Source organism: Gopherus flavomarginatus, chromosome 4, assembly GCF_025201925.1.
Source record: "Gopherus flavomarginatus isolate rGopFla2 chromosome 4, rGopFla2.mat.asm, whole genome shotgun sequence".
NCBI classification, from domain to species: domain Eukaryota; kingdom Metazoa; phylum Chordata; order Testudines; family Testudinidae; genus Gopherus; species Gopherus flavomarginatus.
This window is the reverse complement of record NC_066620.1, coordinates 25231473-25255566: the sequence shown is the minus strand read 5'-3', so window position 1 is coordinate 25255566 and position 24094 is coordinate 25231473. Positions and strand designations below refer to the sequence as shown.

The window sequence follows — 24094 nt, the reverse complement described above, 5'->3', positions numbered from 1 at the left end:
AATGTCCACTACCGGTTCCTCTACCTCCGTGACCTCCTCCACCTGGAGGTTCATATTGAGTGCTACCCTCCTCAGGAGATCCTGATGGGCTCTCAGGTCGATTGGAGGAGGGCCCGAGGAGGATGTTCCTGCCACCGCCTCATCTGTAGAAGAGGAAGAGGAGATGCCAGCAACGAGCGGGTCCTGTGTGGCCTCTTGTTCTTGGGCGACCTCCTGCTCCAGTGGAACCTGGGAGTCTGGTGGGTGAACTGGGGCTTCCTCTGTAGCAGTCAGAGGAGGACAGCTAACTGTCGCCTCTGGCACTCGGTGCTCTGATGGGACAGAGCGGGACGGAACTACTGGTACGCCTTGGGCCTGGTGGTACGCCCAAGGTGTCCAGAAAGACCACTGATAGGGGCCTTGGTTCTGGGCCTGGGTCTCTTGGAAGACTCTGGTGGGCACATCGGAATCGCGGTCCTGTGCATAAGAGCTGTCCGCGTGGGACGACACTGATGCGTGTCTGGATGGCCATGTCAGAGTCTCTGTTTCTAGCAGACCTTGCTCTACTCGGCATCTGGGACCGGTACCGGGAGGCATACCGGTACCGGGAACTAGATCGGGACCTGCGACCAGAGCGATGCCGGGAGGTCAACCGAGATCTCGAGGCTCGACGTTGGGAGCGGCTACGGGAGTCACGGTGCCTGGAGCGGTGCCGAGAGTAGCAGGCTGGCGAACGGGATACTGAATGGTGCCGCGAGTGCAACTGGTACCGAGGAGGAGAACGGTGTCAGGACTGTGAGTGGCGTTGGGAGCGGGAGCGCCGATGGGACCTAGAACGTCTGCGGGACCGTGATCGTGAACGGTGCCGCTCTGCTGTGCCAACAGAGGATGGTCTTATCAAGGCAGGCTTGCCGATAGACTGTATTACCCGCACCGGCGGTTGAGGCAGCGTCGACTCTTTCATGGCAATCAGATCCCTCGCCGTTGAGAATGTCTCCGGCGTGGATGGAATAGTAAGTTCAACCACGGCTCGTGCCGGGGAGCTGACAGGCACTGGACTTGACGGCCCTTGTGGGACTGGAATCGACGGTGTCGACATCGGTGCCGCGGCAGGTGTCGGTGCCAGGCGATCCAACTTAGACGAGCTCTTTGGCTGCGGTGCAGGTGGCACGGAAGCAGCAGGAGTCTTAGGCTTTCTTGACCTCGGGGAGAGGGAGCGGTGCCGAGTCGACTTCGGTGCCGGCGACGGCCGGTGCCGAGAGGCCTTGGCAGTACCGGCGCGGTCCGGTGCCGAGGAGGTGCTTCTGACCACAGATTGACCAGCACTCGGTGCCGAAGGCGGAGGGGTAAGAGCCGCTTCCATGAGGAGCAGTTTTAGCCGAAAGTCCTGCTTCTTTTTTGTTCTCGGTTTAAAAGCCTTGCAAATGCGACACTTATCTGCTAGGTGAGATTCCCCGAGGCACTTAATACAAGAGTCGTGTGGATCTCCTGTTGGCATCAGCTTGTGACAGGCCGAGCACGGTTTGAAACCCAGTGAACCGGGCCTGGGCCCTGGCACCGGGTGCGGGGAAGGGGCTAATCCCCGAACCCCTCTTAACTATAACACTAACTATGAACGATAAAAATTAACTATAACTATATAACTTTGAACTATATACACAAAAATAACTAGAGAACTACGAGTAGCTAGGGAGGCAGAGGTCAGTAAAACCGCACTCCACTGTTGCAACGACTGATGGTAAGAAGGAACTGAGGGGTGGTTGGGTCGGCAGGGGTATATATCCGACGCCATAGCAGCACCACTCCAGGGGGCGCCCAGCCGACCCACCGAGTGTTGCTAGGGTAAAAATCTTCTGGCAAATGTGCACGCAGTGCATGCACACCTAATTGGAATCGATATGAGCAAGCACTCGAAGAATGTTTCCTTTGTGATTTTTTTAAAATTTAAAATACAGACAAGACCAGTTGGTCCCTTATGAAGAAGGAATGAGTACTGTGAGTTTGTAGGGGAATGGAAGAGATTAAGATGCCAGAACACTTGTTTTTGCTGTTTGCTGCTGTGTCCAAGCAGAGAAGGATTGAAACCTTCATTTTTGGATTAGGGATTTTTAATTTACATAAATTAAACCTCAGGCTTCCTTTCTAGGGCATCTGATCCGTAAGTATTCAGCAACGAGTTCCATGAGATTTTTAAAAATTACTTAGTTCTGTACACTACCTCTGTTAAAAAAAATTACCAGTTATTATTAGCTGGAGTCAGTCCCTGTTGTGTGGTAAAAGTAGCATGCTTAGAGTATATCTACACTGCAGTTAGACACCCATGCCTGACCAGAGCCAGCTGACTCTTGCTTAAGCGGTTTGGGATAAGAGGCTGTTTAACTGGCATGTAGATGTTTGGGCTCAGACTGCAGCCCAAGCTCTGGGACTCTCCCACCTCGCAGGGGCCTAGAGCCCTGGCTCGTCTGAACCTCAACATCTACACATTAGTTAAACAGCCCCTTAGCCCAAGCCCTGAGAGCCTGAGTCAAGTGGCACAGGCCAACCACGGCTTTATAATTGCAGTGTGGACATATCCCTAGGTGCTAGTATATTGCATTAGCTTTTGTCGTCTTCTGCAGCAACTGTTAAGGACCATTTTCTGACAGAAAGCTGGCCTAAAAGGACCACATGTCTGTTCTGGTACAGCAATTCCTATATTTCTAAGCCATTTACTTCATCCTGTCATAATCAGATACTAGAAGCTGCCTTGCAAAAAGAGATCTGTGTCCCATTTGAATGCACATATCCTGAGTTATTTTGTGGTGTAAGGATGGTTGAAAGAAAGAAATCACTGCAGTGTGATTCAGAAAAGACTTAAGGATAAAGGTTAGAAAACTCCCAGAAGTAGGACAGAGAAATTAATCTCATGAGACCAATGATGCCTGACATCAAAACATCATGCCTCCCTTACATGTAAGCACTGAAGTTCACAGTTCAATAAACAAGATGGAATTCAGTGCTCTCTATACAGCTGCTTGCTTACACATATTGGTGGGAGTTAAAGAATCCATAACCATGTCTGTTCATAAGCTAGGACCATAGTATTGGTCAGTGGGTGCTGTATTTCCGAGTTCGTTGATAGAAGACCATTTGAAAGCAATCTGCCCCATTTGTTTCCCTAACTTTCTGGAAACACAACCCTGTAGAGCAGAAAGTAGGAAAACTTATTTCCTCTAATTAGAATTGGTGACAGGTTCTAGTGAACCTGGTGTGGACCCCATCCTCCAAGACAACAGCAAGCACTGTAAGTCTGCATAGTTCTTGGAGAAAACTCAAAGGCAATATCCTTGCAGTGTTACAATAGAGTCTAATTTAGATGATACAGTACTCCAGGCAATGACTCAGGTGCAGGGAGGTGGAGATGAGCTCAATGTGGGAAGATTTCAAGAAGTGAGCTAAGGAATTTATAGGTAGACCCAGAATAAAATGGAAGCATTTCCCCTATATAAATGGTTACTGAACAAGGGACCTGATGCCTTGCTTTCCCTCCCTCTTGCTAGACATACCCTATCAGAACAAGAAACTGGAATAAAAAATGGGTATTGGTGCCAGGATCAGGCTCAAAATATATAGAGGAAATTTGGTAAAAAATGAAAGTCAGAAAAACATTTCCAACCTACTTTTCTGTTCGTTCATCTTTAGGGTTTAGTATATTGGCATTTGTCATACAAATGGAAGATTTGATCTGCACTGACGTGATAAGCAGGAAAAAACATTTTGATGACTGTCTTCCCTGTCAGAGAAATTCTAATTCTTATCAAAGGGCACTTTTGAAAAAAATGTGACATTAATGGAAATTACATCTGATGGGGGAAGCTGTACATATATGTGTAGCTAATCTCAGTATGCAACCTACAGCTCTGAAAGGTGACCTTCAAAACTGAGTTTGTCATTTTTTCCCAACTTATGAGACTTGTAGTCCATGAAGATCCATCCATTTTTGCTGTATTTATTCTTGGCAGTGCTCATTTATTTTTAAATTTAAGCTATTGGCTGACTTCTCAAGGGAAAACTTCTCTGAGAGGGACTTAAGTTTCATTTCATGCTGATATCACTACTATTTGCATATAAAGCACATACAAACAACAGTGCCTGCTCTGCCAACTCATTAACTGACTATAATTGAAGCTGGTACATTGCTGCCTATCAGCATAGTACATGGGAGGGAAATACCCCCGCACCCCCACCCCACAGCCTAAGAGCAGTTTAATATGTGTTAACTAGTTCACAGAAAATGAATTTATATGGGCTTTGAGATCAAAGATGTGTTTCCAAGACAAACTTCAGGAGAAAATAAGACATGAAAGTTGTTAAACATATTGAGAGGACTTAAACATATGTAACATGTGGTCTAATAGAAGCATAACATTTCTAAGGCGACACGAAGGGAAGATATGGGAAACAATGGAGATATAAATAAAGCAATACTGTATGACCTTATACAACTACCGTGCCAGAGATTGACGAATCAATACTATGGAGCAGAATTGAGCCCAATGAGATATTCTTGGACGGGAGAGTATCTGTGAAAGAAAACAGTACCTCCCCCCGACCCTCCACTCACCACTTCTTTGCCAAAGATAATATCATAGTCGCTAAAAGATTTTGGTAAGTTCTCTCCTAGCAGGATTTAAGTGCTAGTGTAGTCATAAAAGCATCATGATGTTCTCTGAATCACTTCAATGTTAAACTTAATATTAGAAAATTTTTCTAAAAAAAGGCAAGTACTGCAAACACCACCTTTAATTGTAAACTCAGGATATGTTTTGCTACTGGTCTCTTGTATCACGCCAGTAATATAGACTCCGCAATAAGAATTTCGATGACAATTGCACTGATTTCTGAGAGTACAAACACTTCTGTAGCAGTATTGGCTCTGTGGTGCTAAGCACAGAGAAAACTTGGGTCAAAAAGTAAGCAGACATGGTAAGGGACCATTACTACACAATGACGTGCCAGGATTAAAAGCTGATTTAACTGACAGTAAAGGAAGTCATCGTAACAACTTGCTGCAGATCAAAGTAAATAGGGGGTATAAGTCAGCTTTCTTATAAAGACCTTTCTAAATCCTTTTAATTTAAAAAAAAATATTGAGTGTGTTGTTATACTTAGAAGATTGAATTGCCTTGTCTCTCAGCTCTGCCCCCCAAAGAGTTAAGGAGCAGCACTGACTGACTTCAAAGGAAATCTAGGCCTTCTCTAGGAAGATTATTACATTACAGTAGCGGGAGGGCAGAGCCACACTTGCTCAGGGAAACAGAATCCTTCTCCCCAAACCATTATATATCTGATAGAGAATAATGGGTTTGAGGAATATGGTACCATAGCAGGGCAAGGTCAGAATCATTAATATTCAGGGTCCAGTTGGTCTGATGCTAAGCCTCTAACAGTGATCAACACCAAATACTTCAGAGGAAGGAAGAGTACTCTGAATGTTTACACTATTAATTATTATTGTGCTTTATGGGGAAGAGGGAGTTGCTTAATATGGAATGTTATCAATATCATTGTCTTAAAAGAGTAAATATTGAGTTAAGCACACAGCTATGTGCCAGAAAGCCCCACTAAGTAGCTGCTCGAGCTACTACAAACATTTGTTAGCCTTCAAGCCCCCCCCGCCACCCCAGACGACTTCTGTTTGAAGATATCACACAATGCATCATGTTGACATCAACACTGGTTTACGAGTTAGCATTTAATGCTGTACAACGGGATAGCTTCAGCAAAGCTAGAGTTTCCAAACTGATGTGAAGGAGGTACAAAATAGCTTACAAATTATTAAATTATTTCAGTACCATAAGATCCCATATTCTGGTAATGGAAGAAGATATCTGCAGATGTGTACTAAAGACAATTTTTATTATTGCTTTGTAATTCACCTTTACATACCACTGTGCTATCCAAAACTAACATGTTAGGTCTGGCTGAGGAACATGGGATGCATCATGCTCTCCTTTGTGCTTGGACAGTGGTGTCGGCAGGTGTAAATTACAGCAAATATCATAGAGTTGGACGAGACCTCAGGAGGTCATCTAGTCTAATTCCCTGCTCAAAACAAGATCAACCCCCACTAAATCATCCCAGCCAGGGCTTTGTCAAGCTGGGCCTTAAAAACCTCTAAGGATAGAGATTCACCACCTCCCTTGGTAACCGATTCCAGTGCTTCCTCATTCTCCCAGTGAAACAGTTTTTCCTAATATCCAACCTAGACCTCCCCCACTACAACTTGAGACCATTGCTCCTTGTTCTGTCAGCTGCCACCACTGAGAACAGCAGAGCTCCATCCTCTTTGGAACCCCCCTTCAGGTAGTTGAAGGCTGCTAGCAAATCCCTCACTTCTCTAAACAAGCCCAGTTCCCTCAGCCACTCTTTGTAAGTCATGTGCCCCAGCCCCCTTATTTTCATTGCCCTCTCCTAGACTCTCTCCAACTTCTCCACATCCTTTCTGTAGTGGCCTTTCAGATGTGGCCTCACCAGTGTCAAGTAGAAGGGAATAATCACTTTCCTCAATCTGCTAGCAATGCTCCTACTAATGCAGTCCAATATGCTGTTAGCCTTGGCAACAAGGGCACACTGCTGACTCATCTCCAGCTTATAATCCCCAGGTCCTTTGCTGCAGAACTGCTGCTTAACCAGTTGGTCCCAAGCCTGTAGCAGTGCATGGGATTCTTTAAGTGCAGGACTCTGCACTTGTCCTTGTTGAACCTCATCAGATTTCTTTTGGCCCAATCCTCCAATTTGTCTAGGTCTATCAAACCTATGTCATTATCAGCCATCCTGCCAAGATTGCAATTTTTGCAAGTAATTTCCATTTCAATATTATTTAATTCTGAATTTAAGAGAAAAATCTCTCTTCATTGTTTATGGTCTGAATCAACTTATAAAGTTCCAGCAGATTTTTATTATTGAAGTCAGAATTTTCTATGCAGTCAGAGGTTATATTGTAATGTAATAATTTTAATTTTGTTTTTAGGAAATGTCAGAAGAGGAGAAACAAAGACTACTGCTAAAGAGGAGAATGCTTGCAGCAAAACTTAAAGAAGAAGTTATTAACAAACGCTAAGTTTTAAGAATCTCATTGTAAGAATACTCGTGGACAAGAATTGAATTTCTTTTAGAATAAATTATTTAACCATAAACTGCTTGCTTTCAAATGCAGTATACTGTTGATTTTCCACAAGACATGAGCAACTCATTTATTCATATACATAATATTTAAAACTAAATTGCATCCACAGTAGTAAAAACTTGATTTCACACACTAACCCAGTGGGCCAAGATTTTCTGAAGTGCTGACTTCTCTGGGGTCTGCTAGATGCTTAGCTGTTTAGAAAACTAGGCTACCTATGTAGGTAGCACCTAATAATTATGATGTATTATATTATTACCATAACACCTAGGAACCCTAGCCATGGACCACATTGCCCTTGTGCAGTAAGGACTTAGGATCCTACCTTTAGGTACCTGTTTTTGAAAAGCTTTGCCATAGCCACTTCTTTAAAATTACACCTTTGTTCTATTTAATATATAAAAAATTCAAACACTTCTACATCTAGATGGATACTTCCTTTTTTCAAAACACATACTAGAAGTGTTCATAACATGGAAAACATCATCTAAAGAATTCTTATAGCAGTTCTCTAATAGAGGTAAAAATACAGAACTTGGTTCTTTTCCTTTTATTAGTCTGTCAAAGAAATATTACCCCTTTCAAGTGTCAAATATGATAAAGTCTAAACAGGGAAGCACCATCTTGAGAGTTTTGTTTGAGACACAGGAAATGAAAATGAGGCTTCTGAAGTCATGAGACACAAACTTCATAGTAACTGTATATTCCATTGTTTTTATAAATCTTTTGGGCCAATTTAACAGTAACTAAGCCTGTGTTTTGTGGCAAAGTACAACTTTTAAAAGTAAACATTTGTCTCAGTTAAAATGTGAAAGCACTTATGAACTAGTCACTCACTTCAAAATTTTGAAAACAATTTTTTGCCATTTTGTTCACTACAATTCACTGCTGTCTGGTCATAAATCCTGCTTAGAACATTTCTCTTAGCATGTAATCTGTAAGGTTTCATCACTAACAATGCTTGATTGGCGCAGTAATTGAGTAAAACACCACCCAACCAATCAAAATTTCATGTAACTTTTTATTAAAATAGTTTTTATAACCAATACATGGTGGCAGATGTAATTTTTTTTTTTTTAAAATCTGTAGTGGAGGGGCCCCAGGCATTAGAATGTGTCTGTCCCCTAGCAGAATGCAGACAGCATATAATAGATCATAGATAAAAGAATCTGTGCCTTAGGCAGGTGACCCTGGATATTAGCTAGTTTGAGGGGGAGCTCCATATGTTAGGGGTTTAAAAAGTTTTAATAAAAATGTTCAAACCTTAAGATGACATCAAATGTCTCTTCATATAGTTTTATTCTTCTAGAGTAACTATAAACATATCACAACATTCACATATTTACTATAGAATAAAGGCTCATGAGCTGGTCTGAATGTATCAAAGCTCTGCACTTCTTCAAAAAAGGAAAAGTTACAGGGGAAAAAATGAAAAATCAAAACTTTTTAATCGAAGAACTTTGTTTAGGGTAATTTTTATTAGAAAATGATTGGGTTGCCGTCAGGTGATGTTTTCAGCCTCTGAAGGGGAAAGGCGCACACACACTGCCATCACTTTGGAGCCTTCTCAGTGGTAACTATAATGTTGTAGGAAAGTGTCATCTTTAAGCATGGAGAGGCACGACTTGTCAGGAAAAAATAAAATGAAGATCTGGAGAGCAAGCATATGGTGATGATACTCCAATCACACTTGAACCAGCTTCCCTAATCACTGCCTTGGAGGCTCTCTTACCAAATGGGTAAGAGGAGAGGCCACATTCTTGACTGCCTGGAGCCCATAAGGGACAACAATAATTCCCCCAGGTCCACCCGCATTAACTATCATCAATCAGAATGCTTTGTATCTAGGTTACTGGTTGGTAAGAATGCCTGCATTCTGGTTGGTATTTGATCTAGTGGTATATACTTTTTTTTTTTTTAAACTGCATGAATAGTTTTTCTTATTAAAGAATACTTTAAAATAGCCACATTCCAAAATTATGAGTTAACTTACCATGTACAACAAACCAAACAAAAGCAATATTTATGGAATTACAGGGTCACATTTTAATTCCTGAATGTTACAGTTCAGCATTAATATCACCACATGTATACAAATGGTGTAAAACAAGTACAGTGGTATTTTAATACAAAATAAACTTCTGTTTTATGGAAAAAACTATACTTCATATCTACACAGACAGTCCATATTTTCCAAACAATAGCTAAAATTAAAATTAACTATAAAATCTCCAAAACAGGTAAACCTGTTTCAGTTTAAACTATTCCAGGAGAAATGGACCCATAACACATATTACAAGAGTGATCTATGTGGTGGTTTGCAGCTGGTTTCATAGTTTAACATCTCTGACACATTAATTGTAGTTTGGTGGGTTTTTTCCCCTCCTCACTTCAGCATGATCTCAGATCATATAGGGGCAACTAACATTAAAATATTTACAGTTCACTTGCTGCTCTTTGAAAATAAAACCTCTTAAACTGTTTACCTCCATCAATTTTTTTTTTTTGGTTGCAATTAGTTTACGTACATGGAATGTGCTTTTACTCTTTAAAAAGCAGCTTTCATATTACACCCAGTTCAGATGCTGCATGTTGATTCTGCCTCAAACAGACTGGTATATTGTTAGTAATAATTCCATCTTGGTCCAAAATGACTTCTGGGTATTAAATGCCACTTTTCAAAACCCTTGTTAGTGTTTCTTATAACCACCTCAATTACACAATTTAAACCTACAAATGCAAAAACGCACCTGCTGCTCAAGGAAGAGAGCTTCACTAATAAAGCAGAAAGTGACTCAATTCAGTATCTTCTATCATCTGAAAAACTGCTAGCTGTACTTAGTGTGTAGTTTAAAGTACTAGTTTATTGATGCTAGCAGTTTCTGGAGATCTTTTTCTAAGCTACCAATCCTTGGCATAGATATTGCTGGATATTGTTTAAAAAACAATCAAATTAACTGAACTGTCTATTATCCAGCTTGCTTTTTTTCTCCTTTTCAAAATGTGAGTTGAAAAGTTCATGTTTTTTACAATTCAACATGCACTGTTATTCCAGAAGCGCCCCACTCCATCTGTCAGATATTTCATTAAATTTGCAACTAATGGTCCCAAAATCTGAATTTATTTTTATGGAAATAGAATTATTTTCCCTTCATTTTTTAAAAAAAGAGGCAATTGCTAAAAGAACAAAATGGACAGCACCATTACAAAATTAAGATTACTGGGTTTACAACTGAAGCGTTACATTTTTTTTTCTAGATCTGTTACACACTGGAGAAACCCTGCAATATTAAAAATTGTTAACCACACCTTCCTCCCTTCCCAGTACCCTCCCAAAACCTGAGACTTTCCTTGCTGAGAAGCTGTCATCCAGGTTCTGATTACCAACCCTCCCCCCACCCCTCCCAACTGAATGGCAGACTCCTTATTTTACTAGAAAGAGATTAAGTTCCTTGGAAGCCTGTTTGCAGAACTAAACCTTTCTCACTGATATACTGAGTTTCTTTTGCTACTCCTTGTATTATCTTATATATTCAAGGGAGAAAGCTCTCTGATTCAGACTCTTTTTAGCTCTTTGAACAGTTGCAGCATTTAAGACCTTACAATATAAACTTATTTCAATGTTTTTATGAACCAAGACGAGGTCTTTTCCTTGGGGATGTCTCCTCTTCTTCCTCTTCCTCTTCATCATCTGGATAATCCACTAGGCCAACTAGATTTCCCTGTTGATTTTAAAGAAAGCAAACCTCACATTTGAAAAAATTCATCTCCCAGAAATGCACAGCTGTAATGAAAATACCAGATCCCCCTTGATCAGCTGTCTAGGAAACAGCTTCAGAAGATTAGTGTATTAGGATGGCATGCAGTAGGTTTACAGACTTCCAACTGCAATAAAAAAAAGCTTACAGAGTGTCTGAACATATGAAACAGAAAATGATAAGAGTCTAACAGTCGTTTGTTGAGGAAAGTTGTCACCAATGAAGTACTTGGACCCAGGCTGACCTATAATGTAAGTCTTCCAACATATCAAGGTAGGATTATATTTTCTGTATAAAATCAAGGAAAATACTAGTACTGAAAACTGTTTTTCCACTGTGAATTTAAACGGTCTCACACTCTTAAAAAAATCTTTAATCCTATTACATATTATTTCCTTCTTAGAGTCCTGAGGATCCCCATCTCACTCCTCAATCCAATTTATACTTCTTCCTTTCTAAAAGCCATATAAGCACAGTGATCTATCCTCTAGGTGGAGGGTCTGATGAATTCCCATTCTAAAAACACTCCTCTTCCTCCACCTAAGGTGAATAAGTGAAACTGGTGAAAATGATGCTATTATTTGCCGCAAGAGCTTGGGGATAAAGTAGTGAGTTAACTAGAAATTAACTACTGGTCTCTCACTGTAATATGAGTCTTCAACTACCATCCAAGTCCTGTGTGTGTCTGCTTAAAGGTATTAGCATGAATTCCATAACTGTGGTTCCACTGATATAGACAGTTCAGAGGAAACAATCAGAGTGTCTTCTTAATGCCACATCTCAAAAAACAGTAAGAAAAAATGTTTCCGTTGAGCCAATGGAAATCTGGTTCTCTCAATATCTTAAGACTCCTGCCATGACTAACGGCTTTTTTAATACTTGGGAATCTGAGCCCCTCGTGTCAGCTGGAAATGCAAGATTGGTGACTCTACGTGGTAAAAATCTACAAGAGCTTGGAATTGCTAAAAAAAAATGTGTTTTTATGCTCCCCAAAAATTAGTAAAATGTGACTGGACTTGAAATATTTTATCCTTAACTGGTCCATCCAAGACAGACTGCCCTCAGCCTTGTTTCTATTGTCACACAATATAGGACTTAACACAGTACAAATCAGTATGGTTTCATTAACGTGTTACAAGGTTGAAAAACTCATACTCTTACTCTTTCTGGAGTAGGGGGATGTCTGCTTTTACAAATGCAAGTTCTCTCACCTTAGCGGCTGTTACCGCTGTAGTCAAGTTTGTGTTCTTTGAAGAGGAACCATTAGAACTTGCTGGTGATGTCTGAGCTGCTACAGATTTATTGTTTGTACTATTTGCTCCATTAGCTGCACTGGCAGAGTGGGAAAAAGTGAATTTGAATCCACCAGAGGAAGTCCTTTTTGGGAGATTCTCTTTGTCTTCACTCTCTTTAGCTGAAGGACAAACATTTTAATATACATCAATTATACACAAATCTACACCTCCTTTGAAAAAGTCACCTTACAATATGTTGCACACCCACACTGCAACCCAGAAAACAGAGGAATTTAAACTGAACAGCTGCTGAAAGGCATCTTCCAAAGAAGGGGGAATGGAATCAATGTCCTAAATATAGGACCAGACTAAGTAGGTCAAGCAAAGGTAAATCTGACCAATCAGGAGTGTTTGGTAAAAATATAGAAATGAGTCTAATTCACCCTGCAAACATGAAACTTCAAATCAACAGCATCTTTTGGAGAAAATTAACCAAACTGGCAATTGAAGTTTCTAGTTCTAATCTTGTTCTCAAAAGCTATTAACATTTTATTTACTGATTAGAATAAAAAAAAATATTTTTCCTTAGAATTTAGAGAACAAAATAAATGGTTCTTAAAGGTATTTTGTCCCTATGAGTGCTCCACTTTAGGTTCATACATGCCTGTGCACTTTCAGTTGGAGATTTTTGGTTCATGGGTTCTGCACCAGTGCCCTATATAGCCTTGTGCTCTTATCTGAGGGCATATAGGGGAGGGTGGACTTCCTGTTCCCTCTCCATCACAAAATCTGGCCAGAGCCAAGAACTTTGAAGTAGAGGGGATGGAAGGCAGGTGGAAGAACACCCACAGGAACAAAACATCTTGAAGAACTAGTTACTGTACAAGTAAGTAACCACTCCTCCTTCAAGTTGTTGTTCCTATCAGTGCTCCACTTTAAGGGACTTCTGAAGAGTGCCCAAACTAGATCTAGTGCTGATTCAAGAACAGATCCATCAAAGGCTGCATCTGCCCTGGAAGCACGTCCGAAAGCACAGTGCTGAGGAAAAGTATGCAAGCACAACCAGGTGGTAGCTTTACAAATGTCTGCAGCAATGGGTATGATTTTAGGCAGAGTAACAGAAGCTGCCTGGGCAGTCACCCTTCTTGGGTGTGTGTGTTCACGCACTCAAAAAACTTCATAACATGCCAAAATGCACCCTGAAACCCATTTTGACAGTCTTTGGGTGAAAAGGGGGTCCCATTGTCCTATATGTGAAAGAGACAAGACTAGGAGAGGCTCTGAAGGGCCTAGCTCTTTTGAGGTAGAACGTGAGGCCTCTCCTTAAGCCTATAGTGTGAAGATTAGGTCTTACTTTGAAACGTGAGATCTGGAGTGGAAGATTTTCAACTGAACATCCTGGTTGATGTGGAAGTCTGACAACACCTTGGGCAGAAAGCAGGAATGGGCATGTAGAGTCACCATGTCCCAGTAAAAATACTGGGCAGGCTGGATCTGCCACAGGGGCTCCCAACTCACCTAACCTTTCTAGTCAAATGATGACTGCGACAAATGAAGTTTTGAAGGACAAATGTGGAAAGTTCAGTTTGGTATGGGCTGGAAGAGTATTTGCTCTAGTTAAAAACTAAGCTCAAGGTCCCAACACAGAGCAGGACCTCTTGGTATGAGGAAAAAGTTTGGTTAAACCCTTAATAAACCTTGCAATAGTAGGGAATGAGAATACTGAAAACCCCTCAACCAGTATATGAAAAGCTAAAATAGCAGCCAGGCAGACTTTGATGGAGCTCAGTGACGAACCCAAGGTTTTTAAATTCAGCAGGTACTCTACTATAACAGTGAAATGAGAATTAGAATGAGATGATGCCTGCTGCAGCAGGACTAAAATTGCTTCTACTTTTGCAGGCAAGTCTTTCTTATAGAGGACTTCCTACTATTCAACAGCACATTCTGTATTTAAAAAAGAACAATCCATTTCTACACCTGAGAGCCACTGAGGACCCAGGGCTTGAGATGTAACATGGAGAGATTGGGACGAGTTATTGTCCCCAATTCTTGAGACAGTAGGTCTGCTGTCAGAGGCAAGTGGAGAGAGGGACTCAGGCAAGTTCAGCTGCCTTATTACTAGAGAAATTCTCCAGCCTCCATTTCGTCTGCTTGATCTGTATTGTGAATAAGCAGGAGCTAATCTACTCTAAGATGAAAGCTGCAGATCTTGAGCAGGCGCAGTACTAACACAGGATGAAAAGTTCAGTTAATTGGCAGAATGTTCAGGAGTGCTAGGATGGCACTCTGGCAAAAGGCCCAGTAGGTGAGTGGGTCAGCAGAATCGTAACTCTGAAGTAAACAGCAAAACTGAGCATGTGCAGAACAAAAGGAGGGACAGAAAGGTCAAGCTGCCTCAGCCTGATCTGACTTAGGCCAATTTAGGGCTGCCTCTTCTGACAGAGGAAGATGAGGTAATGCGTATTAGAACAGTATCAAAAGACTGTGCTGGCAGTCAGTCAGGAGCCAGCGAGGAAAGCAGTCAGGGGAAGACGGATGAAGAAATTGGAAGCCAGCAAGGAGAGCTGCTAAAGAATGATCAGAAACTGTGGGCTTGTCTACACTTACCGCGGGGGATCGACACGCAGCAATTAATGCATTGGCAGTCGATTTAGTGTCTCTAGTGAAGACCCGCTACATCAACTGCAGATCGCTCTCCCATCGACTCCTGTACTCCATCGGATCGAGAAGAGTAAGGCGAGTCAATGGGAGAATGTCTCCCGTCAACACTGCGTAGCGTGGCCCCCGCGGTAAGTAGATCTAAGCTACTTCGACTTGAGTTATGCTACTGACATAACTCAAATTGCGTAGCTCAGATTGACTTTTCCCTGTAGTGTAGACAAGGCCTAGTGTAGAGACAGAGAAGATGACCAGAACAAAACGAAGCTGACTGACCAGAGCACAGCAGCAACCATGATTAAAGAATTCCAAAAGATTTATCAAAAGTAGTAACAGCAATTAAAGGATACCAAAGGATTTATAAAGTAAGTCTGCCAGCTTTTAAATATAATTTTCAGTGTAGTGTAGTCTAGCATAGTATTTAATGTGTATGCTTGAAATATATATGTGCGTTAATAAGAATGCATGAAACATTGTTATTAACTGCAACTTATGTAAAATTTAATGTATAATTTATGAGCAGTCAGCGATTTGTTACAAAGTGGCCATTTGTAGCAAAGTGCTTTGCTTAGAATCATTTACATTGTATGCAATTGCAGTGTGAATGCTCTAACTTGCAATTAGGGATTTGTGTCTGACTTCTATTTTCAGATTACCGTATATACTCGTTCATAAGACTAATATTTTTAGTAAAAAAATGACACATCAAAGAGCGGGGGTCAGCTTATAAATGGGTATACTCCAAAATTTGATGATTTTAAACTCTATGGCAGGGGTTGGCAATCTATGGCACGCGTGCCAAAGACAAGCACACGAGCTGATTTACTGTGATAAGCTGCTGCCAGCCTGGTATCCCCGCCGCCGGCCCCGCTCAGCTGCTGGCCTGAATGGATGGAACCCCGGGCTGGCAGCTGGCTGAATGGGGCCAGCGGCCGAGACCCTGTTTGGCAGGGGCCGGCAGACGGAACCCCAGCCAGGGTCCCGGCCACTGGCCTCGCTCAGCCAGCGGCCGGCCAAGGGTCCCAGCCACTGGTCCGTTCAGCCTGCTGCCAGTCTGAGGTTCCATCCACCGGCCCCTGTAAATGTAAAATGTATTACTGGCACACAAAACTTCAAATTACCGCAAATAAAATGAAGACTTGGCACACCACTTCTGAAAGGCTGCCGACTCCTGTTCTATGGAATCACTGAATATCTAATACATTGTCTTTTTGTTTACCTGGAGTGTCTGCAGGCATGGAGCCTCTCTGTGGCCACAGTTTGCCATTCCCAGCCAATGGGAGCTGCGGGAAGTGGCGCCACTTTGTACAACTCCCATTGGCAGGGAACGGCAAACTGCTGCCACAGAGAGTGAGGGGCTCCATGCCTGCAGACACTCCAAGTAAACAAAACGTCTCAACCCGCCAGCACCTCACCCTGATGGGCCAGGACCCAAAGTTTTCCAACTGCTGAAATATAGGGTCAGCTTATGAAAGGGTCATACAGTTTCTGCTATTTTTATCTATCCGTTTTGGGGGGCCGGCTTATAAACAAGTGGGCTAATGAACGTGTACATAGGGTATACTGCAGTAGGATTAGTTACTTTAATAAGAAGACACTTTGTTTTGGAAAATATACCTCCGGTGTCAATCACCTTATCAGAAAGTTGTATCTGTGTCCTCAGTGTTTCCTTAACAACCCTGGAAACTCATCCTTCAGAAGAACAGACTAATGGGGTATTAAGGAGGTTATTACAGGAGTGTCCCAAAATCCATTTTTGGGGGGTAAAAGCCCCAAAGAATGTTGGTTGCTGATTGTACCTCGGGGAAGGAATGATCTTTGACAAACCATTCATCAAGACGGGAGGACTACTATTCCCTTTTGCTGCAAATGGGTTGCAATGACCGAGAGGACCTTAAAGACCCTTGGCACAGCTGAAAAGCCAAGGGGAAGCACTCAATACTGATAGTGATCGCTGCCAATGACAAACTGAAGTACACATCTGCGAGCTGGATGCATTGCTATATGAAAATACACATCCTGAATGTCAAGGGCCATAAACCAGTCCCCTGATATAACACTGTATTATTGTTGCTAGGGTTATCATTTGAACCTCTGTCATAGAATGAATGTGTTCAGAGTCTTGAGGTCCATGGCTGGTCTCCATCCTCCTTTCCTCTTGGGTATCTTGGGTACTTCTACCTGGAGTAGAACTCTTTCCTGATGAAAGATAGGGAACTAGTCTGATTACCTCCAGAAGGAGGGATTGTAACTGCTGCGTTAGGAGTCCCTTGTGAGAAGGGTCCTTGAAAAGGGAAAAGAAGGGGAGTGGAGGAGGATGGATCTGAAGAGATGTAACGTAATGACTTCTAGCATCTGTCTAATGTGATGTTCTCCCAAGAAAGTCTTTCCTTTTTCAAGCTATCACTGGGGGAGGTGTGGAGAGAAGTATAGCAGGACGGTGGTGCAACATATGACCCAGATGATGGAAGAACTCTTTACCTTCAAATGAACAGCCAAAACAGACTGTTAGAAGTTGCTTACTGAAAGATGACAGAAGATGATGGGCCCTTCTTGTGGAATCCAGGCCTCTTCTTGGACAATTGTATGATTCTTCTTTGAAAGGTTTCGTATTGGACTGGGTGAGACGGTTTGGCTGTGACGTGATGAATTTTCTCTGCACAGATGTCCAGGAATTAGAGAGTTACTCTAGAGTCCTTCAATTAGTGAAGGGAATCATCCATGGCATTGCTGGAGAGCTTGGGGCCTTCTTGGTGTGAGTAATTGATCTGGAGCAATTTTGTCCGTCTCTCTCATTTATAGCATTGACAACCATGAAATGTGGGGTGGCATGGAAGCAGTGGTATTCCGAGCCGTTGAAGGGTACACAGTATTTAATCATAAAAGTGTAGGACTGGAAGGACCTTGAGAAGTCTTCTAAGTCCAGTTTCCTGCACTCCAGGCAAGACTAAGTATTATCTAGACCATCCCTGACAGGCGTTTATCTAGTCTGCTCTTAAAAACCACCACTAACAGAATCCACAACCTCCCTAGGCAATTTATTCCAGTGCTTAACTACCCTGACAGGAATTTTCTCCTACTGTCCGACCTAAACCCCACTTGCTGCAATTTAACCCCTTTACTTCTTGTCCTATCCTCAGAACGAGAACAATTTTTCACTGTCCTTCTTGTAACCACCTTTTACATATTTGAAAATTGTTATATTCTCTCTCAGTCTTCTCATCTCCAGACTAAACAAAGCTATTTTTTTGAATCTTTCCTCATAGGTCATGTTTCTAGACCTTTAAGCTGGACCTTCTCCAATCTGTCCACATCCTTCCTGAAATGTGGGACCCAGAACTCGACACAATACTCCAGTGAGGTGCTCTCAGCGCAGAGTAGAGCAGAAGAATTACTTCTTGTGTCTTGCTTACAATACTCCTGCTAATGCATCCCTGAATGATGTTTGCTTTATTTGCAACAGTGCTACACTGTTGGCTCATTTAGCTTGTGATCCATTATAACCCCCAGATCCTTTTCTGCAGTATTCCTTCCTAGGCAGTCATTTCCCATTTGTATGTGTGCAACTAATTATTCCTTCCTAAGTGGAGTATCATAGAATCATAGAAGACTAGGGTTGGAAGAGACCTTAGGTGGTCATCTAGTCCAACCCTTCTGCTCAAAGCAGGACCAAACACCAACTAAATCATCCCAGCCAGGGCTTTGTCAAGCCGGGCCTTAAAAACCTCTAAGGATGGAGATTCCATCACCTTCCTAGGTAACCCATTCCAGTACCTCACCAGCCTGCTAGTGAAATAGTGTTTCCTAATATCCAACCTAGACCTCCCGCACTGAAACTTGAGATCGTTGCTCCTTGTTGTCATCTGCCACCAGTGAGAACAGCCTAGCTCCACCCTCTTTGGAACACCCCTTCAGGTAGTTGAAGGCTGCTAGCAAATCCTTCCCTCACTCTTCTCTTCTGCAGTAAGAGCCCAGTTCCCTCAGCCTCTCCTCATAAATCATGTGCCCCAATCCCCTAATCATTTTAGTTGCCTCTGCTGGACTCTCCCCAATTTGTCCACATTCTTTCTGTAATGGGGAGGGGGGACCAAAACTGGACACAGTACTCTGGATGAGGCCTCACCAATACCAAAAAGAGGGGAATGATCTGCTGGCAATACTCCTACTTATACAGCCCAAAATGCCTTTAGCCTTCTTGGCAACAAGGGCACACTGTTGACTCATATCCAGCTTCTCATCTACTGTAACTCCTAGGTCCTTTTCTGCTGAACTGCTGCCTTGTCTTTCGGTCCCTAGTCTGTACCAGTGCATGGGTTCTTCCATCCTAAGTGCAGGACTCTACACTTGTCCTTGCTGAACCTCAGATTTTCTTTGGTCCAGTCCTCTAATTTGTCCAGGTCCCTCTGGACCCTATCCCTACCCTCCAGCATATCTATCACTCCTCCCAGTTTAGGGTCATCTGAAATTTGCTGAGGGGGCAATCCACCGGATCTTCCAGATCATTAATAAAGATATTTAACAAAACCGGCCTCAGGACCAACCACTGATCACAGCCCATTGAGTCTGATGATGTAGCCAGCTTTCTATCCATGTTATAGTCCATTCATCCAGCTCATACTACTTTAACTTGCTAGCAAGAATACTGTGGGAGACCATATCAAAAGCTTCACTAAAGTCAAGGGATAAAAAAGTCCACTGCTTTCCCCTTATCCACAGAGCCACTTATCTCAACATAGAAGGCAATTAGGTTAGTCAGGCATGACTTGCCCTTTGTGAATCCATTCTGACTGTTCCTGATCACTTTCCTCTCCTCTAAGTGCTTCAAAATTGATTCCTTGAGGACCTGCTCTATGATTTTTCCAGGAACTGAGGTGAGGCTTAAAGGCCTGTAGTTCCCCAGATCATCCTCCTTCCCTTTTTTAAAGATGGGCACTACATTAGCCTTTTTCAAGTCAACCAGGATGCCCCCAATCGCCATGAGTTTTTAAAGATAATGGCCAATGGCTCTGCAATCACATCCACAAACTCCTTTAGTACCCTTGGATGCAATACATCCGACCCTATGGACTTGTGCTCATCCAGCTATCTAAATAGTCCTGAACCACTTCTTTCTCCACAGAGGGCAGGTCACCTCCTCCCCATACTGTGCGGCCCAGTGCAACAGTCTGGGAGCTGAACCTCTCCAATTTATCAAAATCCTTTTTGAATTGTAGGAACCAGAACCAGACACAGTATTCCAGTAGCAGTCATACCAGTGCCAAATATAGAGGTAAAATAATTTCTCTACTTCTACTCGAGATTCCCCTGTTTATGCATCCCAGGATTGCATTAGATTTTTTGGCCACAGCATCACACAGGGAGCTCATGTTCACTTAATTATTCACAACAATATCCAAATCTTTTTCTGAATCACTGCTTCCCAGGACAGAACATATTTGTTCCTAGATATATATATTTACAATAAGGTGTATTAAAATGCGTATTCTTTGCTTGTGCCCAGATCACTCTGAATCCTGTCTGCTTCATTATTTGCCACTCCTCCAATTTCTGTGTCATCTGCAACTTTATCAGCGATGATTTTATGTTTTCTTCCAGGTCACTGATGCAAATGTTAAATAGCATAGGACCAAGAACTGATCTCTGTGGGATCCCACTGGAAACAAGTCTGACAATGATTCTCCATTTACCATTACATTTGGACACCTTTCAGTTAACCAGCTTTTAATCCACTTAATATGTGCCATATCAATTTATATCGTTCTGTTTTTTTAATGGAAACGTCATGCAGTCTATCATGTCAGCACTCTTACCTTTATCAACAAAACTTGTACTCTCATCAAAAAAAGATATCAAGTTAGTTTGACAGGATTTATTTTCCATAACTAGTGTCGATTTACATTAGTTACATTAACTCCCCTTAATTCTTTATTAACTGAGTCCCATGTCAGCTGCTCCATTATCTTGCCCAAGATAGATTTAAGGCTGACAAGCCTGTAATTACCAGGGCCATCCCATTTACACTTTTTAAAACCTAGCACAGCATTAGCTTTCTTCCAGTCTTCTGAAACCTCCCCACTACTCCAGGACTGACTGAAAACAAACATTAACAGTCCAGAGACATCCTCAGCCAGCTTTTAAAAAAACTCTTGGATCTGAGTTATCTGGACTTGCTGATTTAAATATGTCTATCTTTAGTAGCTTCTGTTTAACATACTCCAGAGATACTAATGCAATGGAAAGTGTTATCACCACATGACAAGACTATATAATCTGTTTTCTCTCCAAATAGAGAGCAGAAATATTTATTGAATACTTCTGCTTTTCCTGCATTATTGTTGATAATTCTACAACTTCCATCTAATGATGGATCAATGTGACCAGAGGATTCTTTTTGTCCTTAATATATTTTAAAAATTCCTCCTTACTGTCCTTAATTCTGCTGGCCAGAGTTCTCCTTGTGTCCCTTGGCTTCCCTTATCAATATTCTCTGATGCCTAACTTCTGACATACTCATTACTATTGACTTTCCCTTTCTTCTATTTATCTGTGAGTGTATAGATATATATCTATCTATCTATAGCTGCCTTCACTTTCCCTCTAAACCATGTTGATTTTTTAACCAGTATGGCTTTTTTCCCTCATTTGTGCTGTTTGGGCATCTAGTAAAGTGTTCTTAAAATATTCCAAATTACTCGTTTTCCTGATTAAATTCTTCCTCCCAGCTGATTTGGCTCAACTATTTTCAGCTTTGTAAAACTGGCTCTATTAAAGTATCAAGTACATATATTACTGGTCAGGACTTTATTTTGCTTGCACTTTATAAATGTAAATCAAGTCATGATAAGAAGTTATTCACATTGTGCAGTAATGATGGTTCTTTGAGATGTGTCCCCCTATGGGTGTTCCACTGCAGGTGTGTCCGAATCCTGCTGACTGGAGAACTTCGATAGCCGTGTCCATTGGGCCTGTGCCTGGACTGTCTCTCCTCATGCTGCACCACGAGGCTAGACACCGCTAGCAAGCTAACTGTCCTCCGTTCCTTCTCTATTGCAGTCATAAAAGGAGAACTCCAACGTAGAGGGGAGGAGGGTGGGTTGTGGAACACCCATAGGGACACATCTCGAAGAACCATTGTTACTACACACGATAACTTCTTCAAGTAGTGTCCCTATGGGTGCTCCACTGTAGGTGACTTCCGAGCAGCACCACTTTTGAAGGGACTTTGCAGTTGGGTCAAGTCCTGTAGAACCAAAGATGGCATCAGAGGCCGAGTGTCCAGTGATCACATAACATTCTGCAAAAGTATGGACTGACATCCTGTCGCCGCTCTGCAGATCTCTGAAGAGGAACATCCTTGGAAAAAAAAGCGACGGATGAGGAGACTGACCTTGTGGAAAATGTACAGATTGAGTCTGGGGGTGTGGGGGGTGTCACATTATGAATTTGATAGCAATTAAAGACCCACTTAGAGAGCCCTTGGAGCTTTCCACCACAGAAAGGAAAAGTCTCAGACTTCCTGAAGACTTTTGTCCTATCCAGGTAGAAGGCCAAGACTCTCCTAACATCTAGGATATGTAGTATAGTCTCCCTATTGTCTTGGTGAGGCTTGGGAGTAGAAGACTGGAAGGTGAATCGATTGAATCATGTGAAATGGAGAGATAACGTTAGGGATGAATTTTGGATGTGAAGGGCAGGGGGCGCCCTCAAAGCTGCTCTCTCTCCTATTCTTCTGGCTGAGGTAATAGCCATCAAGAACGCCATTTTAATTGATAAGTATGTTAGTGAACAGGTGGCCATGGGTTCAAAGAGGAGTCTAGTCAGCCCTTTCACTATCAGATTTAGGTCCCACACGTGGTATTGAGACGACGTCAAGGGAAGAGGTTTATTATAACCATAATGAACCTTTTAGTGGTTGGGTGTGACAGCATCGAGTATCCCAGCTGTAATAGCTACTAGAAAGACCTTAAGAGATTTTAGGGATAATCTTGACTTTAAGGGTCAGAGCATATTCTAGATTATATGGAAGAGTTGCTGATATATTTGTTGGGATGTGCACCAAATCTGAGACCTGGACCATTTCCGCAGGTAAGTATGTAGTGTGGAGGACTTTCTACTCTGTAATGTAGCCTCTTGTATTTTCCTTTGAGTACGAACTTTCTAGATCAAGGGTCTCAAACTCCTGGCCTGAGGGCCATCTGCATCCCAAGAACCTCTCCACTGCAGCCTGCGAAGGAGAGATGAGAGGAGAGACGCAGGCAGATACGCCTCAGACAAATGTCCAACATACGTGCTGCCCCTCACAGCTCCTATTGGCTGGGGGAGAGGGACAGAGATATCATTAGTTGCCAGACAAAGGCAGCCGTGGAGGCATCACTTTTTCCCCCCACAATGAACATAAACAAGTCAAAATACCGAACACAACTATCCGATGCACACCTTGCTGCAATCCTGAAAGTTTCAATTGCTCAGTCACGAAGGCCAAACATCAACAAATTGACAGAACAACTTTATTATTTCAAAGAAATTAAAAATAAATACGATATAAACATTTTCTCTTCTGAACACCATCTTCAGTGACATTATTGGCCCACTGAGAGGATGAGGACTGGCACTGGCTCTAAGTCAAATTGAGTTTGAGACCCCTGTTCTAGATGCTGGAACTAATGAGGAGCTATGCTTTGAGGCAGAGAATCCCCAAGTTGGAATGTAGGGTAAACCCCTGGGCTTGTGAGAGGAGGTGCAGAAAAGTTGGAGAAAGACCTTTGGCACGTTGCGAGCTGTGTCAGGTCAGGATATCAGGTCTGTCTCATCCAAGTAGGAGCAATCAGGATGACAGGAGCTCTGTTCCTTTTTATTTTTAAACAGGACCCTCAGCAGAAGAGGAAAACAGAAAAAAGGCATAAAGGCCCTTGTCCCAAGCAAGAAGAGGAGCATTGTCCAGAGAGTGCTGTCCCATCCCCACCCTGGAGCAGTAGCATGGACATTTCTTGAACACGTTGTGGAGTACTGATGGGTGCATCTCCCACTCACGACTGTGCAGGAATCTGCGACTGAGGTTGTCTACTATAGAGTTTTGCACGTCCAAAAGGTTAGCCGCGAACAAAGCGACGTGAGAAATGCACCAGTTCCAGTCTCCCCACTCCCTACCGATGGTTGATGTAGTACATACAGGCTACGTTGTCTGTTAAGATCTTTGTATTTGATCCTGCAATCAGCTGGAGGAAATGGGCGTAGGCATTCATGACCACTCTCAGTTAGAGATTGATGTGTACAGACATCTCCATAGGTGACAA

General features: G+C 42.4%; 2 protein-coding genes across 5 annotated transcripts in view; one reads left to right on the top strand and one right to left on the bottom strand.

The window, feature by feature from the left end:
* CFAP36 (cilia and flagella associated protein 36) overlaps positions 1–7157 on the top strand; it is a 130013-nt gene extending 122856 nt beyond the window's left edge. For both annotated transcript variants that reach the window (XM_050952206.1, XM_050952205.1), the window contains one exon: positions 6992–7157. In XM_050952206.1, the coding sequence (XP_050808163.1) occupies positions 6992–7081 (90 nt within the window). In that variant the 3' untranslated portion in view covers positions 7082–7157. The remainder of the gene's footprint in view (positions 1–6991) is intronic.
* A 991-nt stretch (positions 7158–8148) lies between these two features.
* Positions 8149–24094, bottom strand: part of PPP4R3B (protein phosphatase 4 regulatory subunit 3B) — a 95351-nt gene continuing 79405 nt past the window's right edge. For 2 of the 3 annotated variants that reach the window (XM_050952125.1, XM_050952124.1), the window contains 2 exons: positions 12117–12319; positions 8149–10869 (listed from right to left, as the gene is read on the bottom strand). In XM_050952125.1, coding sequence (XP_050808082.1) covers positions 10774–10869; positions 12117–12319 — 299 coding nt within the window. In that variant the 3' untranslated portion in view covers positions 8149–10773. Of the gene's footprint in view, positions 10870–12116; positions 12320–24094 lie in introns of those variants that run through there. The other variant, XR_007774189.1, reaches the window with a different exon arrangement.